Source organism: Equus przewalskii, chromosome 7 (genome assembly GCF_037783145.1).
Source record: "Equus przewalskii isolate Varuska chromosome 7, EquPr2, whole genome shotgun sequence".
In the NCBI taxonomy this organism is placed as follows: Eukaryota; Metazoa; Chordata; class Mammalia; order Perissodactyla; family Equidae; genus Equus; species Equus przewalskii.
This window is the reverse complement of record NC_091837.1, coordinates 31,014,732-31,031,781: the sequence shown is the minus strand read 5'-3', so window position 1 is coordinate 31,031,781 and position 17,050 is coordinate 31,014,732. Positions and strand designations below refer to the sequence as shown.

Here is a 17,050-nt window from a genome sequence, read left to right as displayed (position 1 = left end):
AAGTGGTTAACTCATTTTACACTCTTACCAATAGCGTACGAGAGTTCCCAAGCTGCTCCACATCCTCACCAAAATTCGACATTGTCAGTCTTCTAATTTAGCGGGTCTGGCGAGTGTAAAGCGGTTATTTCATTGTGTGTTTAGTTTGCATTTCACTCATCCTCAAATTCACTCTCTTCTGTTGTGCCCAATCGACTGTTAATCGACCATCCAATGGATTTTTCTTTTTACCAAGGATGTCACTTATATTTCTTCAGATCTTTTTTTTTCCATTTTAAAAGTTATAAAGTAAGCACCGTAAAACTCACCCTTTTTATTGTACATAGCTGAGAGTCATGACAAGCATGCGCAGTTGTGTGAGCAGAATGGTCCCATCGGTCCCCAAATTCCCCGGCCCTTCACAGTCCACCCGCCGCCCGCGCGGCCACGGCGCTGAGATCAGGGGAGCGGGGTCCCCCGCACGGAGCGGAGGAGCCCTCGGCACGGCGCTGTCCCCCGTCCCGCCGGGAAGCCCTCCGCGCCCCGCGGCCAGGGCAGTGAGAAAGCCAGTCAGCCCAGACTCAGAGAACGCGAGCCGGCAGGCCAGAGGGCCGGGCAGCTGCGGCCCCGCAGTCGACAGGCTGCGTCCCGCCCCCGCCCCCGCCGCGGCTGCGCGGCCGCCGCCCCTCCCTCCGAGAAACCCCGCCCCGGAGTCGCCCCGTCGGAAGCCGCGCCGCTCGGAAGCGCGGCGGGAGGAGCAGACGCGCGGCTCGCAGCTGTAGCGGCCGCTCTGCCGCGCACCCGGCAGGGCAGGGCGGGCCGGGCCGCTGGCCGAAGCCCGTGTGCGGAGCTCCTGACCCGCGCAAACCCGCCCGCCAGCGCGGCGCCTCGCGGCCCTGCGGCCCAGCTGCCCGCCGCCCACGGGGCACGTCGGCGTCGCCAGGGGCCCCGCCCTCGCCTGGGGGGCGGCGGGCACACGCGGGCAGGGGCCTCTGGGTCGGGGGCCGCGGGGCCGGTTTGCGGCCCTGCCGTCCTCCCCGCCCCCGGGGCGGCCCAAGCGCGGCGAGCGACCCCAAGCCCGGGACCACTCGCCCCTCTGGACGCCGCGCCTCTCAGGAGCCCCCGCCCCGAGACCTCGCGCCCTCAGAACCCCGCGCCCCTCGCGCGCCCGCGCCAGTGCCTGACGCTGCGCTCCGCGCCACCAGGAGCCGCAGCCGCGCCCCCTCGCCGGCCCCCGGAGCGGCGCCGTCAGGCAGTGGCGCGGGCAGCCCAGGACGCGGGGTCCTGAGGGGCGCGGGCCTCCTCAGCGGCAGCGGCGGCGGCCGGGCGGCGGCGGCGGCGGCGGCGATGCTGTGGCCGCGGCTGGCGGCGGCCGAGTGGGCGGCGTTGGCCTGGGAGCTGCTGGGCGCCTCGGTGCTGCTGTTCGCGGTGCGCTGGCTGGTGCGGCGGCTGGAGAAGCGGCCACGGGGCCTGGGCCGGAGCGGGCCCCTCGACCCGCCACCCCGCGCGGCCGCGGCCCCGGCCCCCGACCGAGGTAAGGCCCGGCCGCCGGTGGACCCGCGCCCCATCCGGCTCCCTCCCGGGCTCCCCCTTCCTCTCCGCGACCCGCTTCTCTCGTCATCCCGGGCGCCCTTGCCCCTCCCCAGGCCGTCCTTCTCGCCATTCTGCGGCCCCTTTCCTCCCGGCCCGAGTCTGGCGATCCGGCGGAAGCCCGGGAGTACAACTCGGGAGTTGTAGACAGGCGGACGGTGGGGGCTGTGAGGCTGGACGCCCGGTGCCGGGTCTGCGGGCGGTTTCGCTTGATGTTCCCTGACTCCCTGTTTGACTGAGAAGCCGCTCCGTTGTCCCGGGTCCGTGCTTGTCTCCTGCGAGGCGCTCGCCCCGCCGCGCGCGTCCGGCACCGTCCTCGTTCACGTTTCATTCACCTTGTCGTCCGAAAATACGGTTTCTTCCGGGGGTGATGAATCCGAGTTTCTCAAATACCAGGATAGTTAGGGAGATCTTCCGTAGCGGAAGGCAACATTGATGACGCCACCTTGGAATCTCGGGGCTCACGGGGTCCTTCGGGGCACTTGCTTCCCCGTCCTGGTTTACCGCTGAGGCGGCGGCCCCGGGGAGGTCTGCGCGAGGCCACGGGCGGGAGGCGGAGGCCGGCCGGCCCGTGGGCTGCCGCTGGCTGTGCTGGCTCCCGTGCCCTCCGGAGTGTTGTGAGCGGCCCCGAGAGGACCCGGCGCGCCGAGGCGTCGTTGCGCTGCCAGCGCTGTGCCGGGAAGCCCGCGCCGCACACGGAGACTCAGAGCACCCAGACACTCCAGCTAAGGGTGGCTGTGGCCACTAGGTGTGGGGCAAGAGATGACAGTGGGGAATGTCGTTTTGATAAAAATTCGTCTTTAATTTCTAGCTTTTCGTTTTTGAATCGTTTTAGACTTATAAAAAATTATAGAAATAGTACAAAGCAAACATGTAAAAAGATGTTCCATGTGACAAGCCAGTACCGAAATACAAATTAAACCTACAGTGAGCTGTCACTACACACCTGTGAGAATGGCTGAAATTAAAAGTACCAGTATTGCCAAATGCTGAGGAGTCGGTCTCCTCTTTACTACTGGGGAAACCGCTAAAGGTTCAGCCACTCTGAAATCAGTCTGGCAGTTTTTCAAAAAGTTAAACCCACACTGCACTCCTGGGCACTTATCCTTGAGAAATGAAAACCTATTTTCACACAAAAGCCTGTGTATGAGCATTTAGAACCTTATTTGTAACTGCCAAAAACTGGAAGCAGCCCAGATACCTCTTCAGGGGTGAATGGTTTAACAGACTGGCACATTCACACCCTGGGAAGCTACTCAGCAGTGACACAGAAGGAACTTCGATCCGCTCAACAGCCTGGATGGATCTCAGCGATATTATGCTGAGTGAAACAAGCCAATCTCAAGAAGTCTGTATGATTCCATTTATATCACATTCTTGAAATGAAAAAAGTTACAGTAATAGAAGACAAATCAGGGGTTGCCAGGGCTTGAGGTCAGTGGAGGAGGTCGAATGTGATTATAAAGGGGCAGCAGCAGGGAGATCTTTGTGGTGACGGAACAGTTCGGTAATTGACTGTGAATCTGTATGTGTGATAAACAGTTGTGGAGCTATAGACAAGGACACTCAAGAAGAGTGACTGCAGAAACTGGTGAGGGGTGTGGTCTCCTTCATGTGCTGTGCCAGTGTCAGTTTCTGGTTTGGGTAACGCACTGCAGTGTGTAAGAGGTTGCACTGGGGAAGCTGGATAATGGGTCCACAGGAATAGTACTGAGGTCTCAGTACTAATTTTCAACGTCTTGTGTTTATAATTGTTCGAAATAAAGAGTTAAAGATGGGCCAGCCCCAGTGGCCTAGTAGTTAAGTTCGTCATGCTCTGGTTCGGTGGCTGGAGTTCAGTTCCCAGGCATGGACTTAAACCATTTGTCTGTCAGTGGCCATGCTGTGGCATTGGCTCACATACAAAAAACAGGAAGATTGGCAGCCGATGTTAGCTCAGGGCCAATCTTCCTCGGGGGAGAAAGGAAAAAGTTAAAGAAATCCTGTATACCATTCGCTTACATTCCCCAACATTAGTATCTTAACATAATCAAACTACGAGGAGGAAAACCAGCAAGTATTATCCAGTCTGCAGACTTAACTCAATTGCGTGTATCTTTATCTTTATGTCTCTATCAATCAGTCAATTGAGTTCCTGCAAATACTGCCATTTCTAATCCAGGGGTTGGCAAACTATGGCCTGCTAGGTCATATCTGGCCCCCACCTTTTTGTTTGTTTGTTTTATTGAGTTATTGATAGGTTACAATCTTGTGAAATTTCAGTTGTACATTAATGTTTGTCAGTCATGTTGTAGGTGCACCACTTCACCCTTTGTGCCCACCCCCCACCCCACCTTTCCCCTGGTATCCACTAAACTGTTCTTGGTCCATAATTTTAAATTCCTCATATGAGTGGAGTCATACACAGATTATCCTTCTCTCGCTGGCTTATTTCACTTAACATAATTCTCTCAAGGTCCATCCATGTTATTGCAAATGGAATGATTTTGTTCTGTTTTGCAGCTGAGTAGTATTCCATTGTATTATGTACCACATCTTTATCCATTCGTCTGTCGACGGGCACTTAGGTTGCTTCCACGTCTTGGCTATTGTAAACAGTGCTGCAGTGAACATTGGGGTACATAGGACTTTTGGGATTGCTGACTTCAAGCTCTTTGGATAAATACCCAGTAGTGGGATGGCTGGATCGTATGGTAGTTCTATTTTTAATTTTTTGAGGAATCTCCATACTGTTTTCCATAGTGGCTGCACCAGTTTGCATTCCCACCAGCAGTGTATGAGGGTTCCTTTTTCTCCGCAACCTCTACAACATTTGTTGCTATTAGTTTTAGATATTTTTGTCATTCTAACGGGTATAAGGTGATATCTTAGTGTAGTTTTGATTTGCATTTCCCTGATGATCAGCGATGATGAGCATCTTTTCGTGTGCCTATTGGCCATCAGTATATCTTCTTTGGAGAAATGTCTGTTCATGTCTCCAGCCCATTTTTTGATTGGGTGGTTTGATGTTTTGTGGTTGAGTTGCGAGAGTTCTTTATATATTATGGATATTAAGCCTTTGTCAGATATATGACTTGCAAATATTTTTTCCCAGTTAGTGGGTTGTTTTTTTTGTTTCAATCCTGTTTTCATTTGCCTTGAAGAAGCTCTTTAATCTGATGAAGTCCCATTTGTTTATTCTTTCTATTGTTTCCCTTCTCTGAGAAGGCATGGTGTCCGAAAAGATCCTTTTAATACTGATGTCAAAGAGTGTACTGCCTACGTTTTCTTCCAGAAGCCTTATGGTTTCAGGTCTCACCTTTAGGTCTTTGATCCATTTTGAGTTTATTTTGGTGAATGGTGAAAAAGAATGGTCAATTTTCATTCTTTTACATGTGGCTTTCCAGTTTTCCCAGCACCATTTGTTGAAAAGACTTTCTGTTCTCCATTGTATGCCCTCAGCTCCTTTGTCAAAGATAAGCTGTCCATAGATGTGTGGTTTTATTTCTGGGCTTTCAATTCTGTTCCATTGATCTGTGCACGTGTTTTTGTACCAGTACCATGCTGTTTTGATTACTGTAGCTTTGTAGTATGTTTTGAAGTCAGGGATTGTGATGCCTCCCGTTTTGTTCTTTTTTCTTAGGATTGCTTTAGCAATTCGGGGTCTTTTGTTGCCCCATATGAATTTTAGGATTCTTTGTTCTAATTCTGTAAAGAATGTCATTGGGATTCTGATTGGGATGGTGTTGAATCTGGAGATTGCTTTAGGTAGAACGGACATTTTAACTATGTTTATTCTTCCAATCCATGTACATGGAATGTCTTTCCATCTCCATGGAATTGTCATCCAATTCTCTCAGAAAGGCCTTGTAATTTTCATTATATAGGTCCTTCACTTCCTTAGTTAAATTTACCCCAAGGTATTTTATTCTTTTTGTTGTGATTGTGAATGGTATTGTATTCTTGAGTTCTTTTTCTGTTGGTTCATTACTGGAGTATAGAAATGCTACTGATTTATGCAAATTGATTTTATACCCTGCAACTTTGCTGTAGTTGTTGATTACTTCTAACAGTTTTCCAATGGATTCTTTGGGGTTTTCTATATATAAGATCATGTCGTCTGCAAACAGCAAGAGTTTCACTTCTTCCCTCCCTATTTGGATTCCTTTTATTCCTTTTTCTTGCCTGATTGCTCTGGCCAGGACCTCCAGTACTATGTTAAATAAGAGCGGTGATAGAGGGCATCCTTGTCTCGTTCCTGTTTTCAGGGGGATGGGGTTCAGTTTTTGCTCATTGAGTATGATGTTGGCTATGGGTTTGTCGTACATGGCCTTTATTATGTTGAGGTAGTTTCCTTCTATGCCCATTTTGTTCAGAGTTTTTATCATAAATGGCTGTTGGATCTTGTCAAATGCCTTCTCTGCATCTATTGAGATGATCGTGTGGTTTTTATTCCTCAGTTTGTTGATGTGGTGTATCACGTTGATTGATTTGCGGATGTTGAAGCATCCCTGTGTCCCTGGTATGAATCCCACCTGATCCTGATGTATGATTCTTTTGATGAATTGCTGAATTCTGGTTGCCAAAATTTTGTTGAGAATTTTTGCATCTATGTTCATCAGTGATATTGGCCTGTAGTTCTCTTTTTTCGTGGTGTCCTTGTCAGGTTTTGGTATCAGCGTGATGTTGGCCTCATAGAATGTGTTAGGAAGTGTTCCATCTTCCCTAATTTTTTGGAATAGCTTGAAAAGGATAGGTATTAAATCCTCTCTGAAAGTTTGGTAGAATTCCCCAGGAAAGCCATCTGGTCCTGGGGTTTTATTCTTTGGGATGTTTTTGATTGCTGTTTCAATCTCTTTCCTTGTGATTGGTCTGTTCAAATTGTCTGCCTCTTCTTGAGTGAGCTTTGGGAGATTGTAGGAGTCCAAGAATTTATCCATTTCCTCTAGGTTATCCATTCTGTTGGCATATAGTTTTTTGTAGTATTCTCTTATAATCTGTTGTATTTCTGCAGAGTCTGTTGTTATTTCTCCTCGCTCATTTCTGATTTTGTTTATTTGAGCTTTCTCCTTTTTTTTCTTTGTAAGTCTGGCTAGTGGTTTGTCAATTTTATTTATCTTCTCAAAAAACCAGCTCTTTGTCTCATTGATCCTTTCTACTGCCTTTTTTGTTTCAATAGTATTTATTTCTGCTCTGATTTTTATTATTTCTCTCCTTCTGCTGACTTTGGGCTTCATTTGTTCTTTTTTCTCTAGTTCAGTTAGGTGTGCTTTAAGGTTGCTTATTTGGGATTTTTCTTGTTTGTTAAGATGTACCTGTATTGCGATGAATTTTCCTCTTAATACAGCTTTTGCTGTATCCCATATGAGTTGGTATGGCATGCTATCATTTTCATTTGTTTCCAGGTATTTTTTTTATTTCTTCTTTAATTTCTTCAACGATCCATTGCTTGTTCAGTAGTGTGTTGTTTAGTCTCCACATCTTTTTGCCTTTCTCAGCTTTTTTCTTGTAGTTAATTTCTAGCCTTATAGCACTATGATCTGAGAAGATGTTTGTTATTATTTCAATTTTTTTAAATTTGTAGAGGCTTGCCTTGTTTCCCAACATATGGTCTATCCTAGAGAATGTTCCATGTGCACTTGAGAAAAATGTGTATTCAGCTCTTTCAGGGTGGAGTGATCTATATATGTCTATTAAGTCCAATTGTTTTAGTTTTTCATTTAGCTCCACTATTTTCTTGTTGATTTTCTGTCTGGATGATCTGTCCATTGATGTGAGTGGGGTGTTGAGGTCCCCTACTATTATTGTGTTGTTTTTAACATCTTCCTTTACGTCTGTTAATAATTGTTTTATGAATCTTGGTGCTCCTGTGTTGGGTGCATAGATATTTATAAGCGTTATTTCTTCTTGATGAAGTGTCCCTTTGATCATTATATATTGTCCCTCTGTGTCTCTCTTTACCTGTCTTATTTTGAAATCCACTTGGTCTGATATGAGAATTGCAACACCTGCCTTTTTTTCCTTGCTATTTGCTTGAAGTATTGTCCTCCACCCCTTCACCCTGAGCCTGTGTTTGTCCTTGGGGCTGAGGTGTGTTTCCTGGAGGCAACAAATTGTTGGATCTTGTTCTTTAATCCATTTTGCCACTCTGTGTCTTTTTATTGGAGAGTTCAATCCATTCACATTGAGAGTGATTATTGATGCATGTGGACTTAGTGCTGTCAATCTGTGGCTCATTATCTTGTTTTCCTGTGTTTCTTTTCCTGTTTGCTTTAGACTACCCATTTAATACTGCAGTTTCTTATGCTGGGTTTCTTAGATTTTTCCTTATTTATGATTTGTGACTCTGTTCTGTACTTTATTTTAGTGTCTACCTTGAAGTTTGTATTTAGAATCTCGTGTATAATATAGTCTATTCTCTGGTGGTCTCTTACTTACTTGACCAATACTGATTTAGACCCTTTGCTCTTCCCCTCCTAAATAATTATTTTCATTTCTTATTCCAACTCGTCTTATTAATTTGTACTTAGAGTGATAAGATCGTCCTTGCTTTGGTAGTTTCCTTACCTTTACCCTAATGCTATAATTGAATATTTGCTATCCTGTTCTGGTTCTATCCATTGGTCTCCCTAGTCTGTGGATTGTGTCCCCTTTCTCCCTTTGTTCTTTTTTCAGGTATGAGAGCCTTCTTGAGGATTTCTTGTAATGGAGGGCTTTTAGTTACAAATTCCCTTAACTTTTGTTTGTCTGGAAAAGATTTAATTTCTCCCTCATATCTGAAGGAAATTCTTGCTGGATAGAGTATTCTTGGCTGAAGGCTTTTATCCTTTAAAGCTTTGAATATATCACTCCATTCTCTCCTAGCTTGTAGGGTTTCTGTAGAGAAATCCGCTGACAGTCTGATAGGGGTTCCTTTATAGGTTATTCTCTTTTTTTTCCTTACTTCCCTGAGTATTCTCTCCTTATCTTTCCTATTTGCCAACTTTACTACTATGTGCCTTGCAGTAGGTCTTTTTACATTGACAAATCTAGGAGATCTAAAACCCTCCTCTACACACATTTCTCCGTTGATCCCTAGATTTGGGAAGTTCTCTTCAATAATTTCGTTAAGCACACTTTCTGCTCCATTTTCCTTTTCCATATTCTCGGGAATTCCTATGATCCTTATGTTCTTACTCCTCATTGAATCCATTATCTCTCAGAGGTTTTCCTCATTTTTTTTTTATTCTTAGTTCTCTTTCTCCCTCTGTCTGGCACCATTCAGCCTATCTTTGATTATGCTAATTTTCTCCTCTATGTTGTCTTCACGGACATTCAGGGAATCTGTATTCTGTTTTATCTGGTCCATTGTGTTTTTCATCTCAAGTAATTCTGTTTGATTCTTCTTTATGATTTCAATCTCTTTTGTGAAGTAACCCCAAAACTCGGCTTGTTTCTCTTTCTCTCTACCTCATTGAGTTTTTTGATTATAGCTGCTCTGAATTCATTATCACTTAGTTTGCCTAATTCCAAGTCCTCAGGACTTAATTCTGTGTTTTTATTGTTTTCCTTCTGGTCTGGGGCTTTTATAAATTGCTGGATGGTAGAGGAGCGGTTTTTTTCTCATGGTGGTAGAATTCAGTTGCAGTTACAGCCTGTCGCCACTAGATGGGGGTCGAGAGCCGCGTGTTCTGAGCTCTCCGCCTTTGGGGCAAGATGGCTGCGCCCACTGGCTTTGCTGGGGGGGAGGGGCGGCTGTTACTCACACGCGCCGGTCTGGGTTCAGATCAGTTCTGTTCTCTGGTCTCCCAAGGCCCTTGATTTATGGGGTCCCCGCGGACGGAAGCTTACCCCCGTCAGCAGGTCTCCACTGAATCAGCGGCAGGAGTCCTGGATGATACCCGGCCGCGCGGCCCCTCCCCCGCTCCTTTCCGACCCGCGCCTCAGCGATCGCAGACTCTAGGGGAGGGAGCGATGTTCTCTCCTACCGTTCCAGCGCCTCCGGGGGTGTAAGCAAGGTTTATGATCTCCGCCTTCTTGGTATTGTAGGTCTCTAACGAGGTGGCATTATGTTTATTCTCTGAAATTCAGTTCTTCCAATCTTTTGTTGTATTTTGGAGGGGAGAGAATCCCGGGTCAGCTCACCCCGCCATTTTGCTCCGCCCCCTCTCTCCCACCTAACTTTTTTTTATTTTAGGAAGATTAGCCCTGAGCCAACATCTGCTGCCTGTCCTCTTTTTTTTTGAAAGATTTTATTTTTCCTTTTTCTCCCAAAGCGCCCCAGTACCTAGTTGTGTATTTTTAGTTGTGGGTCCTTCTAGTTGTGGCATGTGGGATGCCACCCCAGCATGGCTTGATGAGTGGTGCCATGTCTGCGCCCAGGATTCAAACTGGCAAAACCCTGGGCTACTGAAGCAGAGCATGTAAACCCAGCCACTCGGCCATGGGGCTGGCCATTATCCTCCTCTTTTTGGTGAGGAAGATTGGCCCTGAGCTAACATCTGTGTCCATCTTCCTCTACTTTATATGTGGGATGCCACCACAGCATGTCTTGATAAGCAGTGCTTAGGTCCATGCCCGGGATCTGAACCGTCGAATCCTGGACCCCTACAATGGAGCATGTGAACTTAACCACTAAGCCACCAGGCCAGGCGCCGGCCCTCACCTATTTTTGTAAATAAAGTCTTATTGGAACACAGTCACACTCTGTTGTCTGTAGGTGATCTTGAGCATTTGAGAGACCTTATGGCTCACAAAGCGTCAAGATTTACTCTCTGGCCCTTTACAGAAGAGTGCTGACCCTTACTCAAGCCTCCCCCTCCTCCTTATCTGTAACTCCCCTCTGTGTCAGTGAGGAACCTGGCTCTCATCAGCCACAATATATCCAATTATTTGCTGAGGACACATAAAATAGCTTCAGGGTCACTAACCTGTACCACTGTGGAACACACCTACCAGCCAGAGTGCTGTGGTTGTGTACCCTTCATTTGGTTGTCATCCTTGGAGTATATAGTCACACATTGCTGTTTTTCATAGTTTCGGGGTTGGTTCTCCTCAACGATGAGTTGAGCTCATTTGTTTTGGTTTGTATTCCATTTAGGAGTCTCTTCCTATCTTTTTGTTTATTTACTTATTTTTTGAGTAGTGTAATACGTGAATCGCAAACATGTTTCTAAAAGTCAGAACATATAAAATTATATTCAGAAGTACTGCTGTCCCCTGCCCTGGGCTCTCTGTCTGTTCTTCCTATCCACTTCCCACCCACCCCCACAGGTAAGCAGTCTCGTTAGTTTCTCCTTTATCCTTTGTTTTTTGCACACATGAGCCAATACTTGTATTAAGAATATTAGTCACAGAGTGTGTGTTTTGCTTTTATTAAAATTGACTTTCTAGCATATTGTGTATTCTGCAAGATTTAAACCTGTGTTCCTTGATAGCCTACCAGCTGTAGCTGATGTTTATGGATTTGCCAGACACGGTGGTCACGTGTTATTTTATCTAATTCTCATTACAGCCTAAGAAGTAGAGCAGTTATTATGTCCATTTTATAGATGAGGAAACTGAGGCTTAGAGTTTGCATGACTTGCCCAAGGTCACACAGTTAGTGATACAATGTAATGTAATTGTCCTTTATAGGGTTTGCTTGGTTGCAAGAACCGAAATCCCCTTCAAACTAGCGCATGGTAGAAAGGTAGCTTTAGAGTAAAGACACAGGGGTGGTATGAAAAATAGAATATTGTCAGTGAGCTGGCCCTGTGCCTGAGTGGTTATGTTCACAGGCTCTGCCTCAGTGGCCTAGGAGTTCGCCGGTTTGGATCCTGGGCACGGATCTTAGGTGCCGCTCATCAAGCCATGCTGAGCACAGCACAACCAGAAGAACCTACAACTAGAATATCCAACTATGTGCTGAGGGGCTTTGGGGAGAAGAAGAAGGGGGAAAAAAAGAATATTGTCAGGAACAGATGCAGCTCCTCTCTGTTTATTCATAGCATCTGCCCCCAAATTCCCCTCCCTTCAAGCTTTGCCTTGCCTGTGGCTTTGACCTACCCTCTGCGTTTCGTATCACTTCCTTATCACTGAGCCACTTCTCTGTCTTAGATCCCGGTGTACGGAGCATCCACTTAGGTGCTCTTCCTGGGTGGAGTCCTGTGATCAGCAGGCCTCCCCCTCCAAGTTCTTTGGCAGCTTTAGAGGAGCCTGTGCAATACATTCATTGTTAAAAGACTGATATCCCCTTTGCAAATAAGTAACAGCCATTTTTGAAAGATTAGAGTTGGGTGGGGGAGGTGGTCTCATAAAAAGTTTTAAAAAAAGAAATACACGAAAACAGGTAGGATGATATAATGAGCCCCTTCTACCCAACATCCAGCTACAGAAGGTATTAGTACTTTGTGAATCTTTTTTTTTTCTGTCACTACCCCCTCTGTTTTGCTCTCCTGTTGGAGTAATTTAAAGCCAATCCTGGATATCGTATCATTTCATGTTTAAACATCTCTTAACCCTCTCCAGTCAGGCACTGCATAACAACTTTTCAGTCAAGGACAGTGGTCCCATAAGATAGGTACCATGCAGCCTAGGTGTGTAGGAGGCTGTACTATCTTGGTTTCTGTAAGCACGCCCTGTATGTCCAGTTCTTTCTGAGTCTCCTCTGAGTTTCTCTTCTTTTTCTCCTGTCTCTTAATCCTTGGTATTACTCAGATTCCATTTCAGGCTTACTGTTTTTTTGTATGTTCCTTGTTGTCCCTGGTTTCGTCTCGGTATTATAACCACCGTCTGTCTGCTAATGATTCCCAGGTCTGTGTTTCCCACACTGAACTTCTCATCTTCCAAGTCTCAGACTTGAAAATCAGAATGCCCACTTGGTGTGCAGTAGGTGTTTCTAATGCTCAATGCGCAAATCTCCATTTGTTCTGTCTCTTATAGTCTCTGCGTCAGGTAGCATCTCTTCCTAGGCATTTGGACCAGAAATGTAGGTGTTGTCCTAAGCCGGCTAATCCCTCAAACCCTCCACATAGCATCTAATCCACTGTCATTGAAACCTCCCGTTGTTCTAGTCTCAGCCCTCGTCTCTAGTCCCATGACTGCAATGGCGGTCTGGCCCGGTCATTTCTTACCTTCTCCCCTAATGCTAGCTGACTGTGCTGAGACCCGTACTCCATAGATTTAACTGTTGTTTCTCCAAATACGGGGATTAAAGCTCCAGCTCCAGTTCGGATATGCAGTTTGTAGCTGTATAACTTGAACAAGTTACTCATCTTCTGTGTGCTTTAGGTTCTTCGTCTGTAAAGTGGGGGTGAATAATGGTGATACCTACCACACGGAGTTACTGTGACTGTTAAATACCTTAGTGTTTGCAGAGTACTTAGACTAGAACTGGGCACACAGAAAAGCTCCCCAAAACATTAAACATTAGCTATTTGTTATTAGTATTAACAAAATGAGTGCCAGAGCTATCTATGTGGCTCCTTGTTTAAATCTTTGCATGATTTCCCATCACTTACGGAATAAAGTGTGAATAGATCTGTAGGATAAGTTTCTGGAGTTGGAGTTTTGATGGATGTTGTCCAATTGTCTTCTTTGGCATTTGTTCCAAATTACACTCCAAGTAGCAGTGTATGAGTACACCTGTTTCCACAGTGCACTTCCCTGGGTGGAGTATTAGTGTGATCTTATTGCATAAGAGTCCTAGGTTATATGACTCTTATCCAAATAAACCAGAAGCTGTTTACCTGAATTGTGTTAAGATTATTGTAGATTTGGAAACAAAAAATTTATGGAAATCCTCAGAGTTCATAAAGGATATTGAGAAACACTGGATTGAAATGAAACTTTGAAGCCAGCTTTTTTGCCACTTTTATTTTATTTTTTTTAATAAGAAAAGATGTACTTACAGTCATTGAATTGGTTTTTGTTGTCCTGCGCCTAGGTGAAATGACAATGGATGCCATCTTGGCTCGATTGAAACTGTTGAATCCAGATGACCTTAGAGAAGAAATTGTCAAAGCTGGATTGAAGTGTGGACCCATTACATCAACTACAAGGTTCATCTTTGAGAAGAAGTTGGCTCAGGCTTTATTAGAGCACGGAAGAACACTGCCTTCACACGCTCCCGGCCATGATTCCGCAGGTGCCACAGCTCTCAGCCGGAACACGCAAGGGATTTTCAAGTCTGTTGTGGGGAGCCAGACTGAGCAGGTCAGCTTTTCTGAAGACCGAGATTTTGGTTATAGCGTGGGCCTGAATCCTCCGGAGGAAGATGCTGTGACATCTCAGACCTGCTCGGTGCCCTTCAGTGCTGTGGCTGGGGTCGATGGCCACAAAGCTGTGGTGAGGGCCTCTACAGAGCCACCTCTGTATTACGGTGTGTGCCCGGCATACGAGGATGCCCCACCGAGAAATGGTAATGTGACAAGCGTGTGGTGTTTCTTACACAGGTGGTGCGTGGACAGCAGGGGGACTCACAGACTACACAGGAGAAGAGAAGAATTTAACCACCGTAATCTGATCAGCCTAAATCAACCACTGTTAGCGTTTTTATATAGAACTCTCCTGAAGTTTTTGTAAATGTATACGTGAATTTTCAAAAATTAAGAAAATTGGATTCTCTAAGATATAGTTCACTTTACAAATATTTGGTGGCTGGCTGCCATTGGTTGATTAATCATCTCCCTCCTTTTTTTAATTCAACATAACCTGAATACCTTTTATGTTAATGAATGCAAATGGCCATGAAAGTATAAGTAATTTTCAACATTAAAGAATTACAATTTTAAACAAGGCTAAAATAGATAGCATTGGAAAGAATTAATGAAAACTTGATGTTGATTAGAATGTCAGAAGTTGCGTACTGTCATTATTATTATTGTTGTTGTATCATTTGTGCTGGGACCTAAAAACAGGAGATTAGTTAGACATATATTATGTACCACGAGTAGAATGGAATAATACTCAACCATAAGAATTTTTTAAAGACGTTGGAAATGCCCATGATGCATTTTCCCTTTATCTTTAATCTTTTTTTTTTTTTTAAGATTTTATTTTTTCTTTTTCTCCCCAAAGTCCCCTGGTACATAGTTGTGTATTTTTAGTTGTGGGTCCTTCTAGTTGTGGTATGTGGGACGCCGCCTCAGCACGGCTTGGTGAGTGGTGCCATGTCCGCGCGCGCAGGATCCGAACCAGTGAAACCCTGGGCTGCCGAAGCAGAGCGTGCAAACTTAATCCCTCGGCCACGGGGCCAACCTCTATCTTTATCCTTTATTATTATGAAAGTTGTTTTTCTCAAAAAAAATATGCATATGTACTGTATGTATTCTATATACAGGGTAGAAAATAAAAGTGTAGTTTCTTTCTTTCCTCCTCCCCACTCAAATCTTACTCACCAGAAGTAACCACTTAGTAACTGTTTTTGTGATCATTTCTGACCCTACTATGTTTGTTTATATATATAAACTGATTGTTTTATTTTTGATATGTTTTCATTTAAATTTAACATATATATATAAATGTACATTGTTTTTATTATAAAAATGGTAAGTAGACGTTTTGGGTCAAAAGGTACACATTTTTTAAACCGTGAAAGCTCCTGCCCTCCAAAAGGCATAACCATTCACGATGTGTGAGAGAGTAACTTTTCCAGTCTCTCTACAACACAATGTTGAACTCACATCTGTCTGTAAAAAGGGAAGGTGAGTGTCTTGTTGCCATTCTGTCAACCACACTGCATGTTGCTGAACTTTCCTATTTGTCTTTTGAATAAGGTAAACCTCTATTTTGTTTGAGGTCGATCACCTTTTTTATGTGGTTATCGTCTATTTGTATTTATTTGATGAATCACTTGGTCATGTCTAGTGACCATTTTTAGTGGGCAGTGGACGTTACCATTCTTCTCTCAGTTAAAAATTTTTTCTCCTGATCTGTCGTTTGTATTTTATATATTTTGAGAGTCTCATACAGAACTTAATTATGATAGTTCCCCTACAGAACTTTAGTATTTTTATGCAGTTGGGACTTTCTTTTCCTGTATGTATTCTGGGTTTCTTGGCATGCTTAGAAAGACATTCCCCGCCCAAAATTATGTTTAAAATTCCCTTATGTTTGTTGCTAATATATTCATAGGGTTGTTTTTTTTTTCCTTTTTCTCCCCAAAGCCCCCCAGTACATAGTTGTATATATTTTAGTTGTGGGTCCTTCTAGTTGTGGTACGTGGGACGCCACCTCAGCATGGCCTGATGAGTGGTGCCATGTCTACCCCCAGGATTCAAACTGGTGAAACCCTGGGCCGTGGAAGCGGAGCGCGCGAACTTAACCACTTGGCCACAGGGCCAGCCCCCTATTCATAGTTTTTTATCTTGTTTTTTTTTATTACTTTTATTTAGATTGTTAATCCATGAATTTTATTTTTTAGTATGGAATAAGTGTCCTTGGATACAAAATTTCATGTATGTATAAAATATGTATCATTTATGTCCACACACATATATATAACCAAGCTTATTAATTTTGTTCTTTTGGTTAGCTAAGGCCCTTTTTCTTCAAGATTTAAAATTGAAATATTAATATGAGAGAAAGGTCAGACAACTGGGTAGCAATCGTTTGTTATTAAACCCAGGGCTTGGGGCTGGCCTGGTGGCACAGTGGTTAAGTTCATACGTTCCACTTCTCCACTGCCCGGGGTTCCTGGGTGCGGACATGGCACTGCTTGGCAAAAGCCATGCTGTGGTGGGTGTCCCACATATAAAGTAGAGGAAGATGGGCACAGATGTTAGCTCAGGGCCAGTCTTCCTCAGCAAAAAAAGAAAGATTGGCAGTTAGCTCAGGGCTAATCTTCCTCAAAAAATAAATAAATAAATAAAAATAAAAATAAACCCAGGACCTTCAGGTGTGAATTAAGTGATAATGGCTCCCGTTCTTCATCTTTAATTTTCCTTTGTTACTTTTCCCACGCAGAAAGGATTCATGTTTATGAAGATAAAAAGGAAGCATTACAAGCTGTCAGAATGATCAAAGGATCCCGATTTAAAGCTTTTTCAAGCAGAGAAGATGCAGAGAAATTTGCTAGAGGAATTTGTGATTATTTCCCTTCTCCAAGCAAAACCTCTTTACCACTTTCTCCTGTGAAAATAGCACCACTCTTTAGCAATGGTGGGTTAAAAGGTAAATTGTATAGCAGTTCACATCTTGGCATTACTATCAAATTTACCCCCAGGTATTTTGTGCCCTCTTTCCTGATTTATTGTAACTGGTTTTTTCCACCTTTGAGAGGAGTCCACTTTGCTAGGGAGCAGAGAGCTGAGGCCCAGGCCATAGAGCGGCTGAAGGAGAATGGGTCAGTTGGCTGTTCTGGGAAGGACCAGGGACCATGTAGGTAGAGGTGATGGGGGGCTGAGTGGGCCAGGCAGCTACTCCTCCAGGCCCTGAAGCTGGGGAGGCCATGGGAGAAGCAGTGAAAGGATCACCATCACCCCTTCTGTTCTGTTCTCTTTGTCTCGCTTTCTCCTGCTGCCTCTTAGATTCAGGGGATTTT

General features: G+C 44.8%; 1 protein-coding gene across 4 annotated transcripts in view; it reads left to right on the top strand.

Annotated features, from left to right (window-relative positions):
* Positions 1 to 715: 715 nt before the first annotated feature.
* ANKLE2 (ankyrin repeat and LEM domain containing 2) overlaps positions 716 to 17,050 on the top strand; it is a 30,884-nt gene continuing 14,549 nt past the window's right edge. Inside the window, exons 1-3 of one of the 4 annotated variants that reach the window (XM_070629405.1) lie at positions 716 to 1,513; positions 13,454 to 13,927; positions 16,474 to 16,668. In XM_070629405.1, the coding sequence (XP_070485506.1) occupies positions 1,327 to 1,513; positions 13,454 to 13,927; positions 16,474 to 16,668 (856 nt within the window). In that variant the 5' untranslated portion in view covers positions 716 to 1,326. Of the gene's footprint in view, positions 1,514 to 2,032; positions 2,318 to 13,453; positions 13,928 to 16,473; positions 16,681 to 17,050 lie in introns of those variants that run through there. The other 3 variants (XM_070629404.1, XM_070629406.1, XM_070629407.1) reach the window with 3 other exon arrangements.